Source organism: Rhagoletis pomonella, unplaced genomic scaffold (genome assembly GCF_013731165.1).
Source record: "Rhagoletis pomonella isolate Grant_MI unplaced genomic scaffold, Rhpom_1.0 Rhpom_scaffold_00001, whole genome shotgun sequence".
NCBI lineage: Eukaryota > Metazoa > Arthropoda > Insecta > Diptera > Tephritidae > Rhagoletis > Rhagoletis pomonella.
This window is the reverse complement of record NW_023458555.1, coordinates 44,311,866-44,335,268: the sequence shown is the minus strand read 5'-3', so window position 1 is coordinate 44,335,268 and position 23,403 is coordinate 44,311,866. Positions and strand designations below refer to the sequence as shown.

At 37.0% G+C, this 23,403-nt stretch overlaps 1 protein-coding gene and 1 long non-coding RNA gene across 2 annotated transcripts in view; one reads left to right on the top strand and one right to left on the bottom strand.

Moving 5' to 3' along the window:
* The window catches only part of LOC118744604, a 248,084-nt gene that overhangs the window by 11,909 nt on the left and 212,772 nt on the right, over positions 1–23,403 (top strand). The window lies entirely within an intron of this gene.
* The window catches only part of LOC118744550, a gene marked incomplete in the record, with an annotated part of 46,740 nt that overhangs the window by 22,523 nt on the left and 814 nt on the right, over positions 1–23,403 (bottom strand). Inside the window, 1 exon segment of the mRNA XM_036477670.1 lies at positions 23,019–23,403. Within this exon segment, the coding sequence (XP_036333563.1) occupies positions 23,019–23,030 (12 nt within the window).

Genomic DNA, 23,403 nt, shown 5'->3' with positions numbered 1-23,403 from the left:
ACGTCAATCGCTTCATTTCATTAGCCAGCTTTTTCGTTCTTCATGTGCTGATTTGATGTGCGCATAAATGAGCTTCGAATATATTTTGTACGTTAAATTTAAAAAGCAAAAATAAACAGATATTTCGCGAAATTTGTGGCAGTGGCTCTTGGAAGGTAATCATTTATAATCTCTTTCTCGCACATATAAAGCTAAATTGTGCTCAGATATCTACACTAGATTTCATTATTTTAAAAAGTGAGCTATGATCTGTGGAAAGCTTTTTCTGAGCTCGATATTAGAAAGTAATATGTTATAAGTAATTTGCTTTTTTACTCTTGAAAAAGGTGACTGGACACAATTTATGTTAGAAGTAATTTGCTTTTTTACTCTTGAAAAAGGTGACTGGACACAATAGAAAATATTGTTTGCATATATTTTGTTTTTAAATGATGTCTTAACTTACATTTTTTACATTATCTGCCAACTAAGAGAATTCAATATTTTCTGACTTGAGGCTACTAATATTTTTTTTTTCTATGAGGAATTGCATTAAAATTTTCTAAATTATCTATTTTTTAATATTTCTAAAATCGACTGCTTTAATATGACTTTTCGGCAACACCGTTTGGCCAGCTTTTCAAATAATCGATTAAAGCAGTTGGTTGTGCTCATTAAAACCGGATTGCTTAGCGAAAACTGCGGTGAATCAACCAGCCTGTCAATATGTAACTCCCGTAATCGCTCCAATGTCAGTGAAAATTATTTTTGAAGAACAGTGCCGCTGTTAATTATCAGAACTATCGAGCGGTCTCTCATTCTCACTGGCTACGCAGCTAATGAAAACGCAGACTCACTTGACTGATCGTTCGTCGAAGATGATTTGAAGTGTGCGCGCTAACGGCGGATAAGAAAACGGGAAAAATCGTAGAAAGTCAAGTGAACTAAGGCTTCATTAACGCAACAGCGTACGCTAGTTGGTGAGCTTAGCATTAAAGCTCCAGAAATGTTGCCCATTCCATTGCTGCTGCGCGCCTACACTGCGAGAAATGCTTATACCGTTGCGGGCGGTGTGGTCTGCAATAGCGAGTACTCTATAGTAGATGACTGCGGCAAGCACAGTTTAAGCCTCGCAACAAACGCCAAAAATGAAAAAAATAAATAAAAACTAGAAAATAAGAAAACTAGCACGTCTGACTGTCCCTACATTCGTCTGTCCTCAGTGCTGCGCCAGTCAGTGGTGTGCAGCCGAAATGTCGCGAGCCTCAAGCTTCATAGCAAAAAATATTTAGCTTTCGATTGCAGCTGTGGCATGGCAACGCACTAAGTGGTTACAACCATACATTTGTATGCATTTTTGTTGGCAACATCAACGAAGACTGCTCCTTTAACAAAACTTTCAGTGCCATCAGCGTACTTGCTGTCTTATGATCGCGCCACCAGCCATTGGATGCACAACTTGCTGGCTGGCTGACTGACTATCAATTGATGTGGCTGTTTGGCGTTACGGCGGCTGTCCAATTGCTTAAAACGAGCAAGTTAATGTGCACTTACACATACAATTCTGCATACTTCATATACATACCCACCAAACTATTAGGTTTGATATACATTTGAGGATGATTTGAAATTAAAGCCCTTTCTCAAATGTCAAACGTTTGAAAATTATTTGATATTGATTTGTAAATAACCGCTTTCTCAATGAAAAAGGAATTTCAAAGGTTATTTATCAGTTGTACTTCAAATGTGGAAATAAAACTTATTTTAGAAAATGTATATTTCATATTTATTTTTAAGACAAAGTTATTTCTAATAAATTCTTCTTGCAAGGCTACAACTTCTTCCATCCGCGCAAATATCGAATCCACTATTTGTGAGCTTTCTCTTTGAATATATTTTTCTATTTTTTTTAATGAATATTTTTTTTAATGAATAATTCTTATAATTTTTTATTTAACTGCGCACTTTTATATTATTTGACACTTGCCATGCTTCTTCAAATCATTTTCAAATGAATTTCAAATGTAAAATGTGAACCTCGTTTTCAATTTGGGGTACGTTTGAGAAAAACATTCGGTATGAACGTTTGAAACTGTGTTTGCTGGGATACTTGTATGAATGTTAAAATGTTTATGAGTTTGTATAAATTCAGTTCGTTTATCTATCCACCGCCCGCGCCGCTCCGTTCCGCGAACGTCATTGTGTTGTGAGTTCGGAACGGGCCACTGTTGTTACTTTAGTGAGCTGCTATAAGATGTTAGTTATTGTTGCCGCCGACATGTCAGCTCTATCAAGGCATTCACTTCTCACAGGCGCTCTCATACACACCCGTACACATTTATACTTTCATACACACTTATGTTCATATGTATGCCTGTGCACTCGTATTCACATTCCCATTTCGCCTTGCTTTTGCGCTCCATCCATCATTGCATTCCCTGCTGGCCACCACCGCCGACTCGGCGCTCCCTATACAGCTAAGGTATGCTATATTCTGCACATACATTCATATGTACAAATGCACATAAAAATACGTATTTATACATTTTATATTTGCCCTCGTCGTTCGCTTCGCTACATTCATCGCTTGCTCGTCGATCCCAATGTTGTAGCGCTTGCGTGTTTTTGAACCCTCCTCGTTCAGCGCCCTAGATATGTGCATGGATGTATGCATGTATATATATATGCTCTGTTGTGTAAGCAATATATATGTAAATATCTATTCCTTCATTCCCTCAATTCGTTTGTCGGTCGGTCGATTCATCGTAACTACAAGCACTAACATCAACACATCTACATCATTAGCATCACCCAGTGGCAAAAGTAGTGATAAATAATGTAATGTATTTCTTATCAGTTCTAGATTATAATAATAATATAATAACAGATTGGCGCTTACACATAAGTTAGTGTTTGGCCGAGCTTCTCCGATTTGTGGCGTGCGCCTTGATGTTGTCACACAAAGCGAACGGACCTACAGTTTTACACCGACTCCGAACGGCGATTGTATTTTTTGTGAAAAGCTGTTTTTCATGGCAGAAATACACTCGGAGGTTTGCCATTTCCAGCCGAGGGACGACCGCTGTTAAGAAAAAACTTTTTTTTATCTATATTTTTGCGATGTTGCTTTGACCAGGGTTTATAGACAGATTATATTAATGTTTAATATGTAATCAAATAAATAATGTATCCAAAAAGCCGCAAAAAACGCATATTAAATCACATTCTTTCCCGCATTACTGGTAATGCAAAATTGAATGCCACACTTTTCGTACGACATCGCCGTGAGAAAAATAATGCATTTTCGAATGTGAAAACGGCTGTTTTATGGATTATTTTTTTGATTACTAAACGTTAACTTTTTCCCACTGGGCAGTCTTTTAAATGCCAAATTGTATGTACATAAGTATGTATGAATGTGACTTTATGGCGGCTACATATAAACACATGCACAAATGTGTGTATGCTTAAATGTTGTTTGCAATACATATAGCAGTTTTGTACTGCCTGACGACTCGGCCCGTTTGCCTGCATAGCTACGAGTCGGTCGGTTGCTTCGTCGATGACTCTGCTTTGTCTCACGGCAAACAGAAAACTACTAGTCCACAAAAAGTATGATTGTATACATTATACAGGGTATGCAATTGGAAATTTGTTGAATCAAATGTGTGAACCCACAAAATATACAAATCTTGGGAGTGGCCCAGATGTTCCAACTAAATTTTGTCTGCAAAATCAAAAAAGAGTTTGCGCAAATGTGCATATGTGTGTATATGGGAATTATAAGGTTTGGGGAATTATACTAACGGTGCTTGAATCTGTATAAGCACTTCTCTGGGCAGAAAAAGGCTTAGTAATTAAGAGAAACTAATATTTAGTACAAAATTTTTATCTTTTCCATAGATAGAGTGAAATACTCTGATCCCTAGCATTAATTATAGTTTCTTAATACAAGGTTAGGTTAATCTGGCCGGCGTTGAGCCGCACATAGACCGGTAGGTACTTAGCGTTGCCAGTTGGAGCCCGTTTTTACGCGTTAAAGTAGACATCACAAATGATGTCAACGTTTTGTACAAAAGTTTAGACTTACATTTCTCTTAAGTGATAATTTTTGATATTTTTTAATTATTCATACATACATAAAAAGAAAGTTTAAGCTAGAAGTGCCTTCATATTTAATAGGGATAAATTTGTCGGCCGCTGTGGTGTAGTGGTAAGCAGTGCGCGCTTCCACTCCGCAACGCCTGGGTTCAAACCCTGGTCAAAGCAACATCGCAAAAAATATAGAAAAAAGGTTTTTTCTTAACAGCGCTCGTCCGTCGGCTGGCAATGGCAAACCTCCGAGTGTATTTCTGCCATGAAAAACAGCTTCTCATAAAAATACAATCGCCGTTGGGAGTCGGCGTAAAACTGTAGGTCCCTCCGCTTTGTGTGACAACATCAAGGCGCACGCCACAAATCAGAGGAGAAGCTCGGCCAAATACTAACATATGTGTAAGCGCCAATCAATTATTATTATATTTGGAAAAATACAATATTTTTAACCATAATTTCTCTGCGCCTGTTAAAATTTAAAAGCATTTAAACTCTTACATAAATTCTTTGAATACTGAAGCGTAGCAGTTTTTTAGAAATATTATCAAAATTTTTTCCAACAAATTTCCTTTAATAAAACCTATTTGCCTTTGCACACCGATAGCTCTCAGAAAGCACTCTGTATGCCAACAAAAAAAACCAAGCATTAAACAACGAAACAGCTTAAATTGTATGGAGTATTTCCACATCCAATGTTGCTGACTCGCATTAAAACCGAATGGAAACGGACTACAGCAGCGGCAACAACAATCAAAAACAAAAACCTATAGTCAGCACAACACATAAGGTTGTTGTTCTTGTTGCAATTTGATGTTTCGATGTCGGCGGCAGTAGCAGCGGCGACGACGGCAGCCAAATGGAATGCCATGAAAATCAGCAACAACAATAGCACCAACATTATGATCAACAACGAACGAACCAGAAAGCGAGCGAGCAAGTAACCGACCCAGCAAGTTGGCGAACGAGCGTCAGTCAGGCAAGCAAGCAAACAAAAAAATGAGCACAATGCACTGAGTGAACACTACACCACACCAACAAAAACTCAACCAAGCGACATCCAACCGACCGACAACATACTATATACATTCATATATATGTTATATATACATATGTAGCAATAACAATGAGCAGAGAGCTGCTTATAGCCATTGCTGCTGCCTGCTGCTATACTACAAAGAACAACAGCACTGTGTGCCGAATACATACGAAGTACAGTCGTCGCAACAGAGATAAAAATAAAGTGCCAAGCGAGCAAGCAACCAAGCGATAACACAGCGGCAGGGTTGCATTGGGCACAGAGGCGAGGTAGTAAAGTATTCAGCCACAACACCGGTGGATTGATGAGGAAAGAGTAACTGGTTGAAGGTTATATGGTGGTGCGGTGTAGTGGGACATAATGTTTGCATGGGTGTATGTGCTCGTTGGCAAATACGAGGGTTTAGAGTGCTCTGGCTGATTATATTGAATATCTGTATAACGAATTTTGTATTTTGCTTTGCTGGCTGGTTGGTTCGTTGGTTGACTGACTGTATAGAGCGGACTATGTACTGGCTGCCATCGCAGGAAAGATTTCGTAGCATGTTGGTTGGAAAAATAAGTACCTACATACTTATGTATGATGACGGCAACGCCAAAAGACATACTAGTATGCTGTGTAGTCAAAAAAAAACTTTCGTTGTTGCTTTTGGTGCTGGTGTATGAGTGAAGGGAAATTGAAAATATAGCACTCGTGTGCTGCCTGTGTTTTTTTTGATGCTGATCAGCACTACACTAAGTACAGGGTGATATGATTTAGAAAAAAGTAAAGGAGTTATGCAAAAGCAATTAACATGCTATGTGAAAGAGAAGAAAACTTGAGGTGTTAGTTAAATTTAAAATACCATCTGAAAAATTTCAAAGAAATTTTTTAAGTAAGTTTCATTAACTTCAAGCAAAAACGTATTTTCCTCGTACACATCCTGTATTTTTGTTAGCCCATATCCTCACCCGTACCTACAGAGAATGCGAGACCTTCAAGCTGGCTTATAATTTTTCTTTCTTGCAGTTTTTCCATTTTTTTCGTCTTTGCTGTCCAACAAGAAAAATTAAAAGTTGTGAGAAAACGCAACTATGAAATGAAAAAATAAGTATCATATTTAAATAAAATATCCAACACAAAAACTTTGCACCAGCGTATACTGTTTGCCGCGCATTGGTGGTGTGTTCAGCGTCAAGCAGCCGGCAGCAGCATTGGTCGAATTAGCAAGCGGGCATCGGTTGGTCGGCCAGCAATCAACAACCAACAGCCAGCAACTAGCAGAATAAGCAACTATTCAACCGACCAGCCAACCAACCAGTACCAACAGTCCAACGTGCAATTTCATACGTTTCAACAAATCTGAAGCACGAAATAATGATGGCAACACCACTTTTATGTTGGGCATCTCCGCACTAACCACCGTTCATTGCTTTTGCTGCTGTGATTGTGACTGTTGTTGCTGTTGCTATTGCATTTCACTGCGTTGCAATGCGAATAAAAAACATCGTGATTGTATTTGAGCGTTTTTTTTAAGCGTAGCGCTAAGTTTACTTGGCATACAAGAAAAAAACAACAAAGACTGAAACTTTCCACAGCTAATTCCCCCATATTGTGTGTGAAAATATAAAGCGCTTAGCAGGGTTGCCATGCAAATGATGAGTTTGGTCAAACAATTCTGAGATTATGAATCTATATAAGACCAAAGAGTTCAAAATTCAATCAGTAAAAACTAGCTTAAAAAATCAATGTAAAGGACACTTGGAATTGAAAAAGTATCAAAATATTATCAGCAGATTTAATCATCTAGAAGCAAAATTTTACTATTTTCGTGCGCAGTAAATGGAAATGTAGATATATTATGTGTTAAGAGAAAAGAGTTATTCGTCAGTGTGCAAAGTGAGTTAATAAAAGTTGTAAATCTACTATTCGAGTACAAACATACTATTTTAAAGTACTGTCCGTCAGCTCCATTTTGTTATATGTTTCATTATTTATTTCAGTCTTTGAAACAGTATTTCTTATAGACTATGATTAAATTTAGATGTATGTATGTATGCACCCGCATAACCTTCCACTTAAAATAACGATGGTGTGTTAAAAAATCACATATAATAATTTTTAGTATCGTACAGATGTATGTATGTGTATACTACTTTTTTTTATTTTGACATAACGGTATAAATTTGTTTTAACCTTTACGCTGATCCTATGATTTGTCCCTACTTTTGGTAAATGAATTTTCTCGTATAAAATATTATCGTACTTAGAAGCACTTTTAGTAAAAATTCACTGTTTCAGTAGCTTTTCCTAATTTTTTTATTGTGGTTGACAGCATCTTCATTGAAACTACTACAACTGCTACAAACACCCCTATTGCGAGTGTCGACTAGTAGCAAATAAACGACTATTATTTGATTATCGCTTTGCCATGGTATTATGAATGTCGATCTTTCGTTCAATAAGCGACAGTGAATAGTGTTTAGTCGCTCATCCTTCTTCAACTGTTTGTTTGTAGAAGGACGACCGCCTATAAGTTATTCACACTAACTTATTGAACGAGACAACGACGTTCATAATACCATAGAAAAGCGATAATCTAAAAATAGTCGTTTATATACTACCAGTCGACACCCGCATTTTTGTAAAATTTTTACGACTTAGTTCGTTGCCCTTAGTTTCGCCTTTCTCTGATCTATAAGTACGTCCTTCATACGACCCCCAAGCATAATTTCAACCAATGCAATGATGTTCGTACCAGCACTTACTTTACCATACAACAGCGCAGCAATGACTGGCGTTCGACGGAACGCCTTTTATACGCTTTTCTACCTAGTAGCGATAGTTGCGTTAAAATATATTTACCTTAAGTCGAAAAAATTCGCAATTCTAAAGCCGCCCACTTGCACCTCAAAGAGCAACGTGACATTTTCACCTCACATCTCAGTTCACCTCAACGCTGACTGTTGTGTATTAAGCTGCTTGTGCTTACCTAAATGTATGGATATTCACGTAAATTTGTATGTTCAAAAAAGACATTGATTGTATGTGCGTACATTTTTACTACTTTGTGAATTCCATGCACGTCATTGCCGTTTAACCGTTATCCTAGCGCCAACCAATGGTAACTGTAGACAACGAAGTCGACTCGAACAACGCCCTATCGGCAAAATATGCAATCGGTTCCCTTTTAGGGGCCTTTCTTAGGATCTTTGGTTCACGTTGGGGTTCAACAGAGTTTCAGGGTCTTGTTCAGCTTGTCTTAAAAAAGCGCATGTTGCCTTTGCTTGCTTTGGACATACTTCTTCATATTCGATGATCTTTTAAAACGAAGCGTTTATTAAGAAACAATCTTAAAATTTCCGACTGGGACTGGAATCCACACACATATCAACATACATATTTATACATACTAACGTGTGTTCGTCCGTACTTAGATGTTGCCATGGTGAAAAGTTATGTTTTTTGCTGCTCGCCCACTGATTCACCTACGACTAGCTCTACCATCAACTAATTCACCACCCACCATACAACCAACAACTGTCGGCAAAAACACAAAAGCGCCTGCCATTGCGGCTCAAGCGCTCAAACCACTGTTATAAATTTTATGAAGCTGGCATTATTATAATATTATAACTGTATACAAAAGTTTTCCATGTACATACATACATATACGTAAGTATGTGTTTGAAGCAGCATATCCTGCGCATTGTGTATAGTATGGCATCAGTATGTGCTTTCTCTCTGCGTTTGTATGTGTGTGAAATTTATAATAATGGGTTGCCATATAGTCGGTTATAAAAAGCTTCTTCCAAACCATCCGCCAACCAACTCTTGTTATCCTTGTTGCTGGCGCCATATTGCTATTGCTGTTGTTGCTTTATTATATTATATTCACTACTTCCTCCCATTTGCTATTGCCTACGTTGTAAGTGTATATGTGCATATGTACCTATGTATGCAAATGCTCTTGTAGCGTACTTTTTGCCTTCATTTCGTTTTTGCTGCTGTTTTTGTTATAAAATAGAATCACATTGCCAAAGTTGCGGCGTGGCGGTAGATGCGTTATAAAAAGGGTAGGGCGTATTGCAAGTGTGGTGTCGGCTATTGCATACAAATACATAAATATATATATATATATATATATATACATGGGTGTACATACGCACAAGGCACACTGTCCATATGTTTTTGTGTGGGCCATGACGGCGTTTGTAGTAAGCCAACGAAGGTTGCTGCCCTCGCCACGCTTGCAAACAATTCGTATGTACGTACAAGTGTACTATATACCTATACATATGTGAATATGTTACTGTTTGTTTGTATTTACATATGTAGTTTTGTATTCCTGCAAGGATACACTTGCTGATTCTACGAATCTGGCTCCCACTTTTGCTTTGAGTGCTGCGCGCACGAACTCTTCTCTCTTCGACGGTTATGTGTTCGTAACGTTTTTTATTGCTGATATCGTTGTGTGCAAATGTCAGTTGTCTAACGACGTTTCGCTAAACTCACTCGGCTAGGAGTCAGTCGTTCTCGCCATCGCCATCATCATCGACAGTTTGTCGGTGATTATTTAGCTTATTCTCTACGAGACCCAGTCGTCCTATTCTCATTCGATCTGCCCTGCACATATGTACATAATTTATTTGCATGCTGTTGGAATTTTGTCTTTGGAGTAATAGCAGAATTTGCTAGGGAGGAGTTCTAAAGATAACTTGGATTAAATTTTAGAACAAAGATATTTTATTAATAATAAATCAATTTTTAAAATAAGCTTAAATTTGCACAGTATGATTTAGTAGTGACACTAAATAAATAGTAGGCAGCAGAAGTTTTGTATGTAGAAACGCGCCTAAACAAATTTTCTCAAAAGTGGTCTAAAAGTATAAAAAGATAAATAAATTTAGTGCAAAATGAACGAAAAGCTAAAATCCGCAAAATTTAGAGGTTATAGTATTTATTAAAAATTTCGCACTAAAATTAGATATGTTCAGAAAAAAATACTAAGATGTGTTTCAAAAATTAGAAATAGAAATGTTAAAGCAAAAATTGTGTTTTAACAAATAAGTACTGAAATTTTCGGACTAAAATTTCTTAACTAAAAAACAAATTTATATATAACAAATCTTAGAGATAAAAACAGCTATAGACTTCTAAGTTTAAAACGTGTAAGAAAACAAATTTTTTAACTAAAATAATTTAATTTAAGCTTTCGTGCTAAATGTCTACCACACCGAATTCTTACTAAAATAAATTAGAGCCCCAGCATTGTGGCGTTACAAAAACTCACTCCATACACATTTTCAGCGTTATTTTTTTTTTGTAAATTTTGCCCATTAAAATTTTCCTACAAGCCCCCTAAAAGCAAAAAAAAAAACTCGAAGTAGAGTCGAACGGACTGCCTAGTCGGTCAGCCATTGCGGCAGTCAGAAAGCTCAGATTCGCCAACAGTCGAGCGAGGACGACGATGGCGACGCTGCTAGAACAGTTCAGGGATATTGTTAATGGGCATGGTATAAAAAGAGGCGGCTTTTGTGGTACGCTGCGGCGCGGTGGGTAGAGTTCGGTGTGTTCTGCGGCAGGGCACGCAGAGTACATTGTGCATGTGTATATGTGAAGGAGGCGAGTGGGTGGCAATAATGTTGGCAGCTCTATGCTCAAAAGTACACATTTACTACATAGCTTATATTTAGTATATACCAACAAAAATACATACATACAAGTAAATACAAAAGTTTATTTCCACAAAGAAGTATGTATATAAAGCGGCATATAAAGTGTATTTGTTTTGCGTTTCTGCTCATTTGTGTGCATGTACATGCAAATGTGTGGCGTAAATTGCAGCAGCAACAATAAAGAAAGACATAAAACCAAAAATAAAGTACTCAATAACATAAAAGAAGCAAATACATATTTGTGTATACATACATACATATGTACAAATGTGTAAGTGTGCGTGTTCACATAATGAAATTGGGTGAAATATGCGCCATAGCAATGAGAAAAAATTCAGAAGCTTTCAACGAACAAACGACAACAGCAATGAATGCTGACATAATAAAAACCCTCCAGAGGCGCTCACAATTCGCCGCCGCCATTCAACAGTATTGCAGCGGTGAAGGCAGGAACACTAGCCACCGGCCACACCGGTAACCGATAGCAAAATGCGAAGCAAAAGCGAAAATTTTTAACTCAACTCATTTCAACGCCGCCACTCATCAGCAATGTCGTTATTATCATTATTTTTTTTTGACGCTTATGCTGACGCTTACATAAAAAAAGAGTGAAACAAAAATAGCAGTAGCGGCAACAATAATGTATTGCGCTTTTATTTTTATTAAGGAATGTGGGCGACAGTTTTTTTACTAGCAAGCAGTCAGTCATCATCCACAACAATAAAAATGGCAAGCGATTCGGTGGCTTTTGGGGGTTATACAGTGCGTATGATGAATTTAATTTACTTCAATGTAATGGAATGCATGTTACTCATACGCAGTGGCCATCACTAGCATACCATACCATTGCTGTACTAGTCGCAATAATTGTCATCCGGCGCGAGTTTATGTGCATACATACGTACTTATGTATCAGGATAAGTGTGGCATGCCGACACATTGGCCGCGATATGTGGTTGTGGTCGTAGCGATGGTGGTGGCAGGATGACCACAGCTCACTAACGTGGGGCGCATGAGTTATATACGTGTGAGAAAGTGTTTTACCAGCTGATTTTTTTGCGAGTGTACGTGTGTATATTTTTTGCTTTATTTTAATTATTGTTTTTTCCGCTATTTTCAGCTGATTTTGTGTTAAAAGTTCTTGTGTGCTATTCAATATGCCGCTTTAAAGCTGCCAGGCATTTGTGTCACTGGAATTGTGAATTGAAAAAATAGTATCATAAATTATATTTTTTAAGACCTTTGGTTTGCTTTTAATGCTTAAATTTTGCATTTTCAACCTGCAAAAGGCATTTGACTCTTCTGACTACACTTCATCGGATCGACTACAACGACGTGTTTTTGCAATCAAATTTTGCCTAGACTTCAAAGAAAAGCTACACAAGATTAAATAATAAAAACAAATGGACTTGGCATCCTTTTACGTTAAGGTAACCATATTTGGGACTACGAATTTATGGATTTAATTAGAATATGACTTTGACGCATTCAGTAGATATTTCTGTTACCTGTACTTTTCTAAATGAAAGTTCACACTTTACCGGATTTAAAAGATCCCCGGTGAGTCAGTTGCTTATACAAATGTATACTTTCAATTATATCTCAATAAGTGAAATTATTAAATCAACCACAACTTTTCTCGTGAACTCAGCGCACAAGTCAACTACTTCCACATAAACTATGAGCTGGCTTGTTATTTATGAAAGCGTGATTGGTGATCGCAAACTAATAGCAAGAAGCTGTGGAAGAGCATTCGTCATTGATTTCGTAAAATTAAAAAAATCCTTTATAGCGTAGACAAAGTTGATGTTAAAATTTGAAGAAAAAAGCCTTGACCAATGAAGAACTAAAGTTGTTGTTATTGTGATGTCTGATTGAGAATTATTTTATAATGTGGAAATAGCTTTGATGAAAAATTTTTTAGATAGAAATTTTACGTGTGCATAAAGATCGTCAAGAAAGTTAAGTCATTAATTTAGGTAAATAGCCAAGACCACCATGGAGATGAATTCTGTAGTGAGATTGATTCCCAAAAAAGAATACTTATTGATATCCACTGTGCTTTTGTCACACGCATTACAACATTCACATAAATTCCTTTTCTCTGCGAAATTATGTATATAGTTAAAAAACGCTACGTGCCAAACTCATTAAAGCAACAAGTTACATGTATATTTCTGCCACAATCATAGCGGAAATCGCCACCACTAACCACATAAACGATAAACGACAAACGAACCAAAGATGAACGGTGGAAGCTATCAAACAGTCAGCAAGGATACATAAATACGGCAAAGTGAATCGTGGTAGCGCGCTCGCGTATCAATACAGTAGTTTAAAAGCATTAATAAAAGGGGTCCAATGCATGCAAAGAGCACAAATTTGTTGGACAAGTGAAATGAGAACAAGGAAGAGGTCGTAAGAAAGAGGAAAAAAAAATACTAATAAAATAATTGGGTAGTTTGAGTCACACCAAGCAAGAAGGTACAGCTCAAAAGAGAGAAAAATTACGCAATTTAAAATCAGCTGATTGCGAATAAAAAAAAAAAACGGCACCAGCGACTAACCACCCAAATGAGCACAGCTGATTTAAGGAGAACGAAAGGACATGTGCAACTTTTCAAGAGCAAGTAAGCAAATAATCATGATTGTAGTGTGAGTGTAAGTAATAAAAATAATAATACATTTTATAGGGAAGCTGCTGCTTGAATTATGACGAAGGCAATAAAACATGGGACTTACCATTGTTGTTGGTGATGGAAATGACTGAGTTTATGACAGGAATCTGAAGGTGGTGTGGCAAAAATACAGCCAATAAAAGAAAATAATGAAATAAAAAGAAAAAAATTACAACCTCTACAGAAGCAGCCAGGAGCAGGCAACGAATGAAGTAGCAAAACATTCACCACAGGTAGACAAGACCCAAAATTTTGAGTATGCAAGTAAGTTTATACTACTGCTTAATTTTGAGCGCGCAGCCTGCTGCAATAGAAAACAATATGTTAATCCCTTGCAAATTGCCAAAAAAAAACTCTCCTGGCCGTCTCCTTATGAGTGGGAGACGCGCTTAAACTTCTTAACTAGTGATACTTAATGCTGTCACTGCACATGGGTGCTAACGTTTCTTATGTGTATGGGATGCGCACGCCGCAGAGCGCCAATTTTGGACACACCACGCGCACGAACTTAACTCTTTCACTGCGATGGGCCTAAATCAGCGACTCCTAGGCGGTAAAATGCCAACACAAAGGACAGCTCGTTACCATTTATATGCTGTTGTGTATCGGACCACCCACTTAACGTTGCATGCTACAAAGAGGCCGTATAGTGCGAGCATACACTGGGCGATTGTTGCCTCGCTCACTCGAGTGTGGTCCGTCCTTCGTCAACCAGCCAGAAAACAACTTGCAACGTCGATGTGGTGCGTGCAACATGCTCGTTTAATACGATTTGTAAGCGCACTCATACTCAGTTTTCGTATTTTATGCTCGCCTCGTATGGTCGCATGGCCATACATAGAAAATTTGTTATAATTGCCGCTGCCATCGACGTACCGATTGAGTTGTGTTTCATGTTATAACCCATTCAATAGCTGTGGCTTAGGTGGCTGTTACCGCAGTCATCTTGTTTGGTCGTTGGTTGGCCAACAACTGAACCGGCGAGCCAGCATTTAATGCTATTTATGAATAAATATCGCGCAGCATCCATTGTACATTCTACTACATACAGGAGAAGGCATAGAAGGGACAGGAATGTGCCCGTAACAGCAGCGTCTGGCGGCTGACTCTCACAAGATGTTGCAAAAGTAACAGCTACAAAAGCTTACGTTGTTTTTTCGTTGATTTTGTATTGGCAAGTAGCGGAAACGTGAAATGCGCTAGTTGATGGGTTGCTTTTTTTTGGTAGTTTGACGCGAACAGCATGCAAAATAGCAACAGCAGCTACGATGGTGGCAGCCTTTAGGCACTCTTGAGTAGACTTAATGTTTTTATTTGGTGTTGCTGGTGTCGCAAATGAAAGTGAGCAGGATTTTTGTGGCAAGTAAGGATGGTGCAGTAGCTCGTATTCATTCCGTTGCATGGCTTCCTTTCCGTTCCGAGGGAATGCCTGTCTGCGCGTTGTTGCCTTCGGCTTCCTTGAATGCGTTGATTTCGGGGCTAATGGGGAATGCTGCTAGCATGACCATACGATTTTTTTTTTGTTAATTCCTCTTTGATATTAATCGAAAGGCTTCTTACTGCCGTTGTCATAAATTTGACCTATTGCCAGTTGTCTACGTTCTCTGCGTGGATCGTTATTATGAAAGTTTCGCGCTTATAGCTTTTGTGGACTAGTTGAATTTCCTTTATTATTTCTTAAGAACACGGTTTGATGTGCACATAACACGGTTTGTTGACGTTTGTAAAAATTATGTGAGGCTATTGAATAGGGGATTCTGTAAGCAAGGAGTTGACGGAAAAACTGTTAAGTCTACGCTGGAGAGTATGGTAGATGAAAAACCTATAAAGATTTCGTAATAAAAATAAAATTTCCTGACAGGGTGGAATTTAAAGCGTTGTTTATGACTAGAGTTTTTCCTCCTATTTGGATAAAGCCCTACCAGCAAATTAAAAATCTGATGAACATATTGTACTTGAAAAAAGGTTTAGTTATACCGTGCTTATATAAGTGCATACCTTATTCTAAACTTATTCCATGGCCTTTCTGTGACTTAGCCTGAAAAGATATTTTTTTTGGTCACTCCTCAAAAAGTTTTTCATGTTTCCTTTCGTTGAAAAGATCTTTCTTGAAAGGAAAAAATAATTGCACATCATTGTGGAATACTTACTCCTACTCCTGATCAATGAAATTACATCGATGTTTAATTTTCTCTGCAACAGTCCCATGAAAATCATTCTTTTACCACTTTCAACGATATTGCCGAAGGGTACTATAAAATTTTTAAAAACATTTTAAGTTGGGCTGTTTACTCACGGCAGAGTTACCAAATTCGTATTTCTGGACCCCATATATTCTAAGGAAAAAATTTGAAAGGTTACTGCAACAACAGCACTTCAGCTTTATACTTTTGAAAAACTATGTTTATTGGAATGCTACTACTTCTGCTACTTATTACCAGGGCCGAAAAGTTTAAGCTTTTGCTTGGAATTGCTCATTTTGCTTACTCAGGGTTTCCAAGCTTAATTTTAACGATCATGCTTAGTTTGCTTATTTCAATTTATAAAGCCAACTACGGATCTTTTAAAAAAATGGTCAAGCGATAAATTGCTATTATTTTGTGTGTGTTAATTGTAGTGTCCAAGGAGTTTTGACATCTGATATTTTACAACTTGCTGTCTCATTTTTTCCTTCCATAATAATGGTTATTTCCGTTAAGACGAGGGTGCCTTGTACTCTTCACAAATAAACTTTAGCAAACCATAGTAGAAAGCGTACCAAATTTCTGTGGAACTTGGTACTGCTTAAGAAAATTTGGCTCAATAAATTTTTCGAGACCATTTCTTGGGCGGTTTTTTTATTCATCGAACTAAATAAATGTTTACAAATAATAACACAAAAACAGGATTGGTTTTTATTAACCCATAACTTCAATTGCATTTCTGCTTGGATACAAAAATTTAAAACCAATGGTTTGTCTCTACGGAAACGCATTGGTGTTATTAAAGAGATTAAAAGCAATTTATCTCAAATGGAGAATAACGAATATTACAAAAAAAAATTAAAACGATCAGAGCAAATCTCTTTTATTTGAGAATATCAAGCAAGACTTGATTGTCCGTTTAATTTGCCAATACTTGCAATAAACTGTTGTTTTGCGAGCATATTTACCAGTGTTTTAGTACTTATCTAAGCGCTTAAAATGTATTTTTTTCTTGCTTCTGCCTTGCCCATTAAATTTTATTCTTTACGTGCGAGTAAATTTCCTTAAAATACGTCCACCCGGGCATACCAGGCCTAATACTTCAAGTGCATTTGCGCTTAGTATGCAAAGTGATGTCCTCATCGCATTCCTCTTCTACAACACATTTGTTACCTACTTTTCGCGCTCTCTGTGGCTTTTCATTCGCTGTTTTGGCAAAAACGAAAGCGAAATTTAAACAATTCTTTGGTAACAATAACAATGACGACAAACAAAACAGTTAGAAATGAATGTTTGGTAAGTCGCTATTATACTGTAAACAATCATTATAATGTAGAGCAAGCGCAAAAGACCTTACACAGCAACAACAATACAGACATATAATACCAACAATAAATAACCTCAACAAATAACCATACCTACTCAATGAATGAACGGAAGCAAATTTAATGAATGGTGATAGCAGGCGGAAGAAACGAGTCGAGGAGCAGCGTTTTGGCGAGTGGCCGAGTTTAAACTTGGCGGATGTTAGCCGAGAGGTAATGATGATGCAGCCGCTGTCGCCGCCACTAGTGTCGCTTCATTATGCTGCTGCTGCTGCCAACGAGATGGCAGCGCCATAAGCGATTAATGTCTTTAAAGGTGCGTGATTAACTCATACACCCTTACAAGCATCTGCTAACGCTGACTTACTTAGAGTGCCTATGGGTGTGTGTTTGCGTCAGTGGTTGAGTAGCAGTAATTAATGTCGTTTGCAATGTTTGGTTGTTATTTGGTATTCTTTATTGCTTGAACGGTGGAGGAAATTATATAGTTAGGTGTTTACGTTTGTTCTGCTCGCGTTTTTTCGCTTTTGTGAAAGAGCTCAGCAAAGATAAATTGGAAACAGTTTGTTGAAAATTTGCAGAGCAAAACAAAGAATGCAGAAAAATCCAAACACGGACAATGTTTGGTGAATAAACTGAACAAAAAAAGATAATAAGAGACAGCAAGACCGATTGCAATGTGCGATTGCAGTTACAGAAAAAAAGTTAAATAAATACCACGGGGAAAATGCCGACGAGCTGTTGCATGCAACACAACACAGGCATACATATATATGTATGCAAAAAATGGTAAACCAAAACAAAAGCAAAATAGATTTGCACAAAGAAATGCACATTCTTGAGACAATAAATTGGCTGCAGAGTGGAAGTCGAAATCTGTTTGCACTGACGCTGACGCTTATATTTAGCATTGATGATGGATGAGTGCTGCGGCGGCGCCACATGAGCGATTGCATGAATGAATGCAGGCAGACATGCCAACGAAAACAAAAAGAAAAAACAGACGAGCAACAACAAAGGAGGCAGCCAAGTGCATTATTGAATATCTATTTCAGTGACTTTGGCGTTTGACTCTTCGCGCGCGCGAGAATCTACTCTAACTTGACTTGCCTTATTTGACTTGCGGCAACGCTGCTGTTTCCAGAGGGATGCTCTTGTTGTTTTTGCGCTAGTTTCTTTTTTGTTGCTTTTAAGCACATGTCGCACGCAGACGCTTATTTGCATATGTTTTTGCTTACACATATGTGTGTATTTTATTTTATTTAATGTTTTCGCCTTGGCTATCCGTGAAAGGGTGACTTTGCGACTCTGAGACGTTGTGAGGCGAGAAGCAAGTACTGAGTAAAAAAGGCAAACCAAAATGTAGCTTAAAGAAATAAAAAGTTGCAAACAACTTGTTTTTACTTTGGCTGATGCTGCAACGTAATATTGTACGTACGTAAGGCGACTTTTGATTTTTATTTTCGCGCTGCCGTCGGCGCCGCTAAGAAAGGACGGAAGTTTTCCACACAACTACGCGTGTTTTGCAAACTTTTCCGCGTTGCAGGCACACGTACGCTGTTTGCTAGTGTATGTGTGTTGTTTATGTTTTTTCTGTGCTTGTGTAAACACAAATTGTTTGGGTTTTTATTTATTGCGTTGGGCATACACGTTTTTTTAAAGCTCTTTGATTGTCTATGCATTTTTAAGGCATATGGTGGTAACAGCGTAGCTGTCATGCGGGATTTTGTCATGTATATACTCCCATAAGTACTTATACAAAAAAAAAATACAAACAAGCGCTTACACTTGCAATTTTTAATGACCGAAACAGCGTGCGATGTAGCGCACCTGATTTAGCAGGTGTGTTGTGATTGTGAACTTATCACGGGTCGCTGAAAAGTACATTTCCAACTCATTTAACGATGCAATGATGGCCAGTAAGTTGAGAAAAGCGCGTATTTACCTAACGGCAGCATGTGGCTGTTTTGATCTATTTCACCTACGTTCAACCTAAGCTAAAGCCAATGCACGACAGCTTGCCTAACTTGCGCTCTCACATATGTCCGTACATATGTATGTATGTTCACATATTCTATATGTATCTATTTGCATGCAAATGTATGGGTACAAGAATGCACGGATCCTGGCGTCACATACTCTCTACCCACCAAAGACAGCGAATAAACTTCATTACAAAGCCATGAAACTCGCAAATTGTGGTCGTTGTTCGACTCTTCTGCCTGTTTGTCTGTATGACTGCCTGCTGCCTGGACTTTTGGCACACTTGCTATTTTAGCGCCACTTTACACACTCTAGTGCCCTCTCTCGAGTTACTGCCTACGATGCCATGTATTGTTGCTGAAGCTAATAGCAATAACAAGCGTGACAACAAACACATACGTATGTATATTGTAAGTTCATATGTAACGTTACGTTGCTTTTGGTGATAAGGTTTACAAATTGGCGTAACCACATGTTGGATTTTTAGTTGCTAGTTGGTTTGATCTCGTGCTGTTTTGCTGTACCAATTGGGAAGCTACGTATGTGCTGGAATATGCAAGGATGTGTATGTGTGTGGTGTGTAAATTTGTATGCGGATGCTTCAATGCGGCTTGGGGTTATGGTTTTCGTATAAGTGCTTTGCGTTTGCTACCTTGGCGTTTTACTTATGGAAGTATGGTGTTGGCATTGAAATCGGTCAATCATAAATGCTTAGGAGCGTGAAGGACGTTCAAGGATGTGTGAATGCGTGAAGATTAATTGCTTTTAATTGCCTTGTTGGAAAGTGGATGCCAAGTGTAACAGATGAGTTTGTGCTTGAGTGGGATGGAAAGGTTTATTTTATAGAAGTGCCTTTGAAGAAATTTTTTAGATTTTCATTCATAAATGATATCAAATTAGTACAGTTTTTTGACAATGTGTACTCGTGATTAGTGCACCTTAAGGCCTTAACGGACATTTTTCGGAAATGCGTTATTTTCGCTCTGCCCAAGTTCAAGGCGATTTGTATGATATTTATTAGCATCTTCCGAGCAGCCTTCATTAGAGTATATGTACTATGTTCATATATTTATCTTAACGGTTGTTTGCATCCGTAAAACTTAAAAACAAACATTGGCTTGACTTCTACCAAAAATATTTTGCCAAATGCCTGGTAGGCTTTCGATTTATCATGTTGCAAAGTGGACATCAAAAGCGTACACGGAATCGGTTTTTTTTTTAATTTGAACACAAAAGTGCCTTTACAGTTTGTTGTTTTAAACAAGTTTCGTTGTAGTTTTTATTAATGAACTATGTTCTATTATTGGTTTATATCACAACTTTATGCTTAACAAACGAGTGGGCAGAACTAAGTATATTTTAGCACACAGGTTGTCTTTTAAGTCACCTGCGCCTCTGAGACGTATGTTTGGGCTCTACGTAACTCTCAAGTAGATCGGGCTTCTAGGGTTAAAGGCCGTATTCAAAGTACGTAGCTAACCACTTACAGGGTTTTAACTATAGATTTTAATATTCACAGTGCTCAGTCAACAAGTGTTTAAACATGAATTCCCCTATAGTTAAAGCCTTCTTAAATTAAAATTTTTTTGTACAACGAAATTTAACTTTGTTTGGAAAAATACTGATTTTAGTTAACAGTGTTTTCAACTGTAAATACGGAGGTATAGTTAAACTTCTGAGTAGTGGTTAAATTAACAATAGTTTAACTACGAACTGTGAACTCGATGTTTGCTGCTTATCTTAATTTTCCGTTAGAAATTTAGGCACAATGATTTCAATAAATTCTTTTAGTGACATATGGATATAATCATGCGAGACTTCAAAAAAAATTTCTTCATACCGCAATTTGAAAAAATTAAGTTTTTCAGATTTGAATAAATTTATATGAGGTGCCTACAATATTATATTTTTTGGTCATAGTTGAGATATTTTTTACCTATATTTCATTTAATGCATCTTATCAGTTGGTTACGATTAATTGCCGATATTTTCCCAATCGTTTCCCTGAGGACGTCCTTATTCATCTCTTTCCAATTTTACACAAAAAAAAAACGTATTGCTCTAGATTATTTTTAATCTTAAAAAATTTTCCGAATCTATTAAGTGATCGTGTGAGCACCTGTTTAGTTAGTCAAGCATCAACACCCAAGCCACAAACCAATAGTTATCGATACTTTGTATTTAGTGTAGTCATTTGGCATCACTTTTTGCTTAATTAGTGTTTTCGTCGTATGAACTCATAAACTTCCAAACAAAGGGTTATCTTTGATTATCAATTATTATTGTGAATGTGGGTCCAAGTATTACTTTCGAAATAGGAAAAGAACTATTAGACTTATAAAGCTGCACAAGTTTTGTTAAAGAGGTAAATATGTATCATTGCCCAGGTGAAAGTTAACTCATGACTTCCAAAACGTACTGCGGTAGTTAAACTGTTTGTATATGCAGAGTTGCGAAACATTGCAACCATATATGTATATTTAACATTTTGAATACTCAATATAACAATGATCATCCTTTCGGAATTGTACATCTTTAAAACACCAATCGCAAGTAGCGATGCGTTGCGATAACATTTCGGATGCGTTTTGCAAAAGAATACATTGTCAACATTTTATAGTTCGGCTTTATGGAACACTATACTTTGTACTTATTAAAAATTTTTGCTTATAGCTTACAGCTTAATATAAAAAACTAACTATAAAATATACTAAAAACTTGTATATGAAAAGTTCGTTTGCCGGAGAGAATCTAATCTACCTAATACACTAGGATTATCTTACGCCTTTTATCCTATAATGTGATCCAAAAAGTTGCATCTATAATTTTTAAAATATTAATTAACAGAAGTGGTGAAATAGACCTTTGGCTTTTCTAGGTCTGATCCCTGGTTCGATTAACATCTAAACATAAGAAAAGTGTTTTTTAACAACGAAACCTCTTAATGGAAAACCCATGATGGTATATCTTCCATGAAAGGGCTTCTTATACATCCATTTGCCGCTAGGGGGTGACGTAAAATATAAGTCCTTCCATATGTGCTTAACATCAAGACGTACACCACAAAATGAACGAAAATATCGTTAAAATAAGTTAAGACTATGCGTTTTTGCGCTGGAAGTATTACGTGATTACTGTACTTCAATAGACTGAGCCTTTTTAAAATTTCAGAAATACAAGACAATAAAATGTATTCATTTCACCAGGCGTTTTATGAAAGGCAGTTTCAAATCACTGTATGTAGTTTATCGATAAAAAAGTTTTTTATCAAACTCCACCGACTGCACACGATCTAGGCATTTTTATGCTACTTGAAGAAACTTGGTCGAACACATCCGTTGAGGTAAGGTTAAGTGTTTTTTAGACCTTAGAGTTTAACTTTTACTGACATAGTATTTTGGAACCAATACCGAATGTCTAAACTGTTTTAAGAGTCAAATTACACAAGAAAAACTGAAATTTTCTGAATAAAAAATTGTTAATACCGAACCACCTATAGCAAAATGCCAATGCTAATCGTAAAACAGATTTTTTATCTGGCAGTTTTTAAGAGACTTTCGAACTTAGATACAAGATGTAAAATGCCTTATTTGACAAATGTGTTACTACGAGAAAATTCATTAAATGGGGAATGCCTTTAGAGCTATTCTAAAAATTTATATAAATATCTTGCTGAACTGATAACAAAATAAAGGAATATTGAAAATTAAAATTGATGACCGCATATATGTGTTCGTTTCGTTTCGAAGTTATAAGTTTTAACTTCATTAAAAAATTTCACAAAAAATATATACAGTTTTTCTAAGTACTAATTGTCTAACTCTACCTGCACTCTAACTTCTCAACTCGTTTTTTTAATAAACTGCAGTCCATGCTAAAAATTTATAGTCAGCCAATTTTCCTAAGTGCGAAACAATTTTGTTGTCATCCTATTGCTCAATAATTTATTCCTGCCAGACACATTACCCCATTGCCAGCAATCACTAAACACGCCTTCAGTCTAACATTACTCCCAAGTTGCTGTCAATACAAATTTATAAATTCTATTACAAAATTTTAATATTTATAGTAAGTTGACTTACCTCAGTGCACATTATTGTTTGGCAAATAACGAAAATTTCTATGCCACTGCTCCTTAAGTTAGTTACTGGATGCCTGCACTCCTGTTGCTTCTGATGCTATGGCTTCTGACTTTGCTTCTTGTTGCTCACTATTTTCTTGTTCACAAGAAGTCATAAATTGTTAATTAGAATTAGTGATTTGTGGTTTCTTCTTGCTGCCACAGAGTGTTTTTATTTATCTTTCTTGATTTTGTATAACTCTTTTAATAATACTTTCTGTTCCTTTTGTGTTATGTTGTCTTAATTGTCCACTACTAATGTTTTGATGATTGTTCTTGTTATTGTTGTTATTGACAATTTCTCATTATTATAGTGGCGCTTGCATTTACTTTTTGTTTGTTGTCAA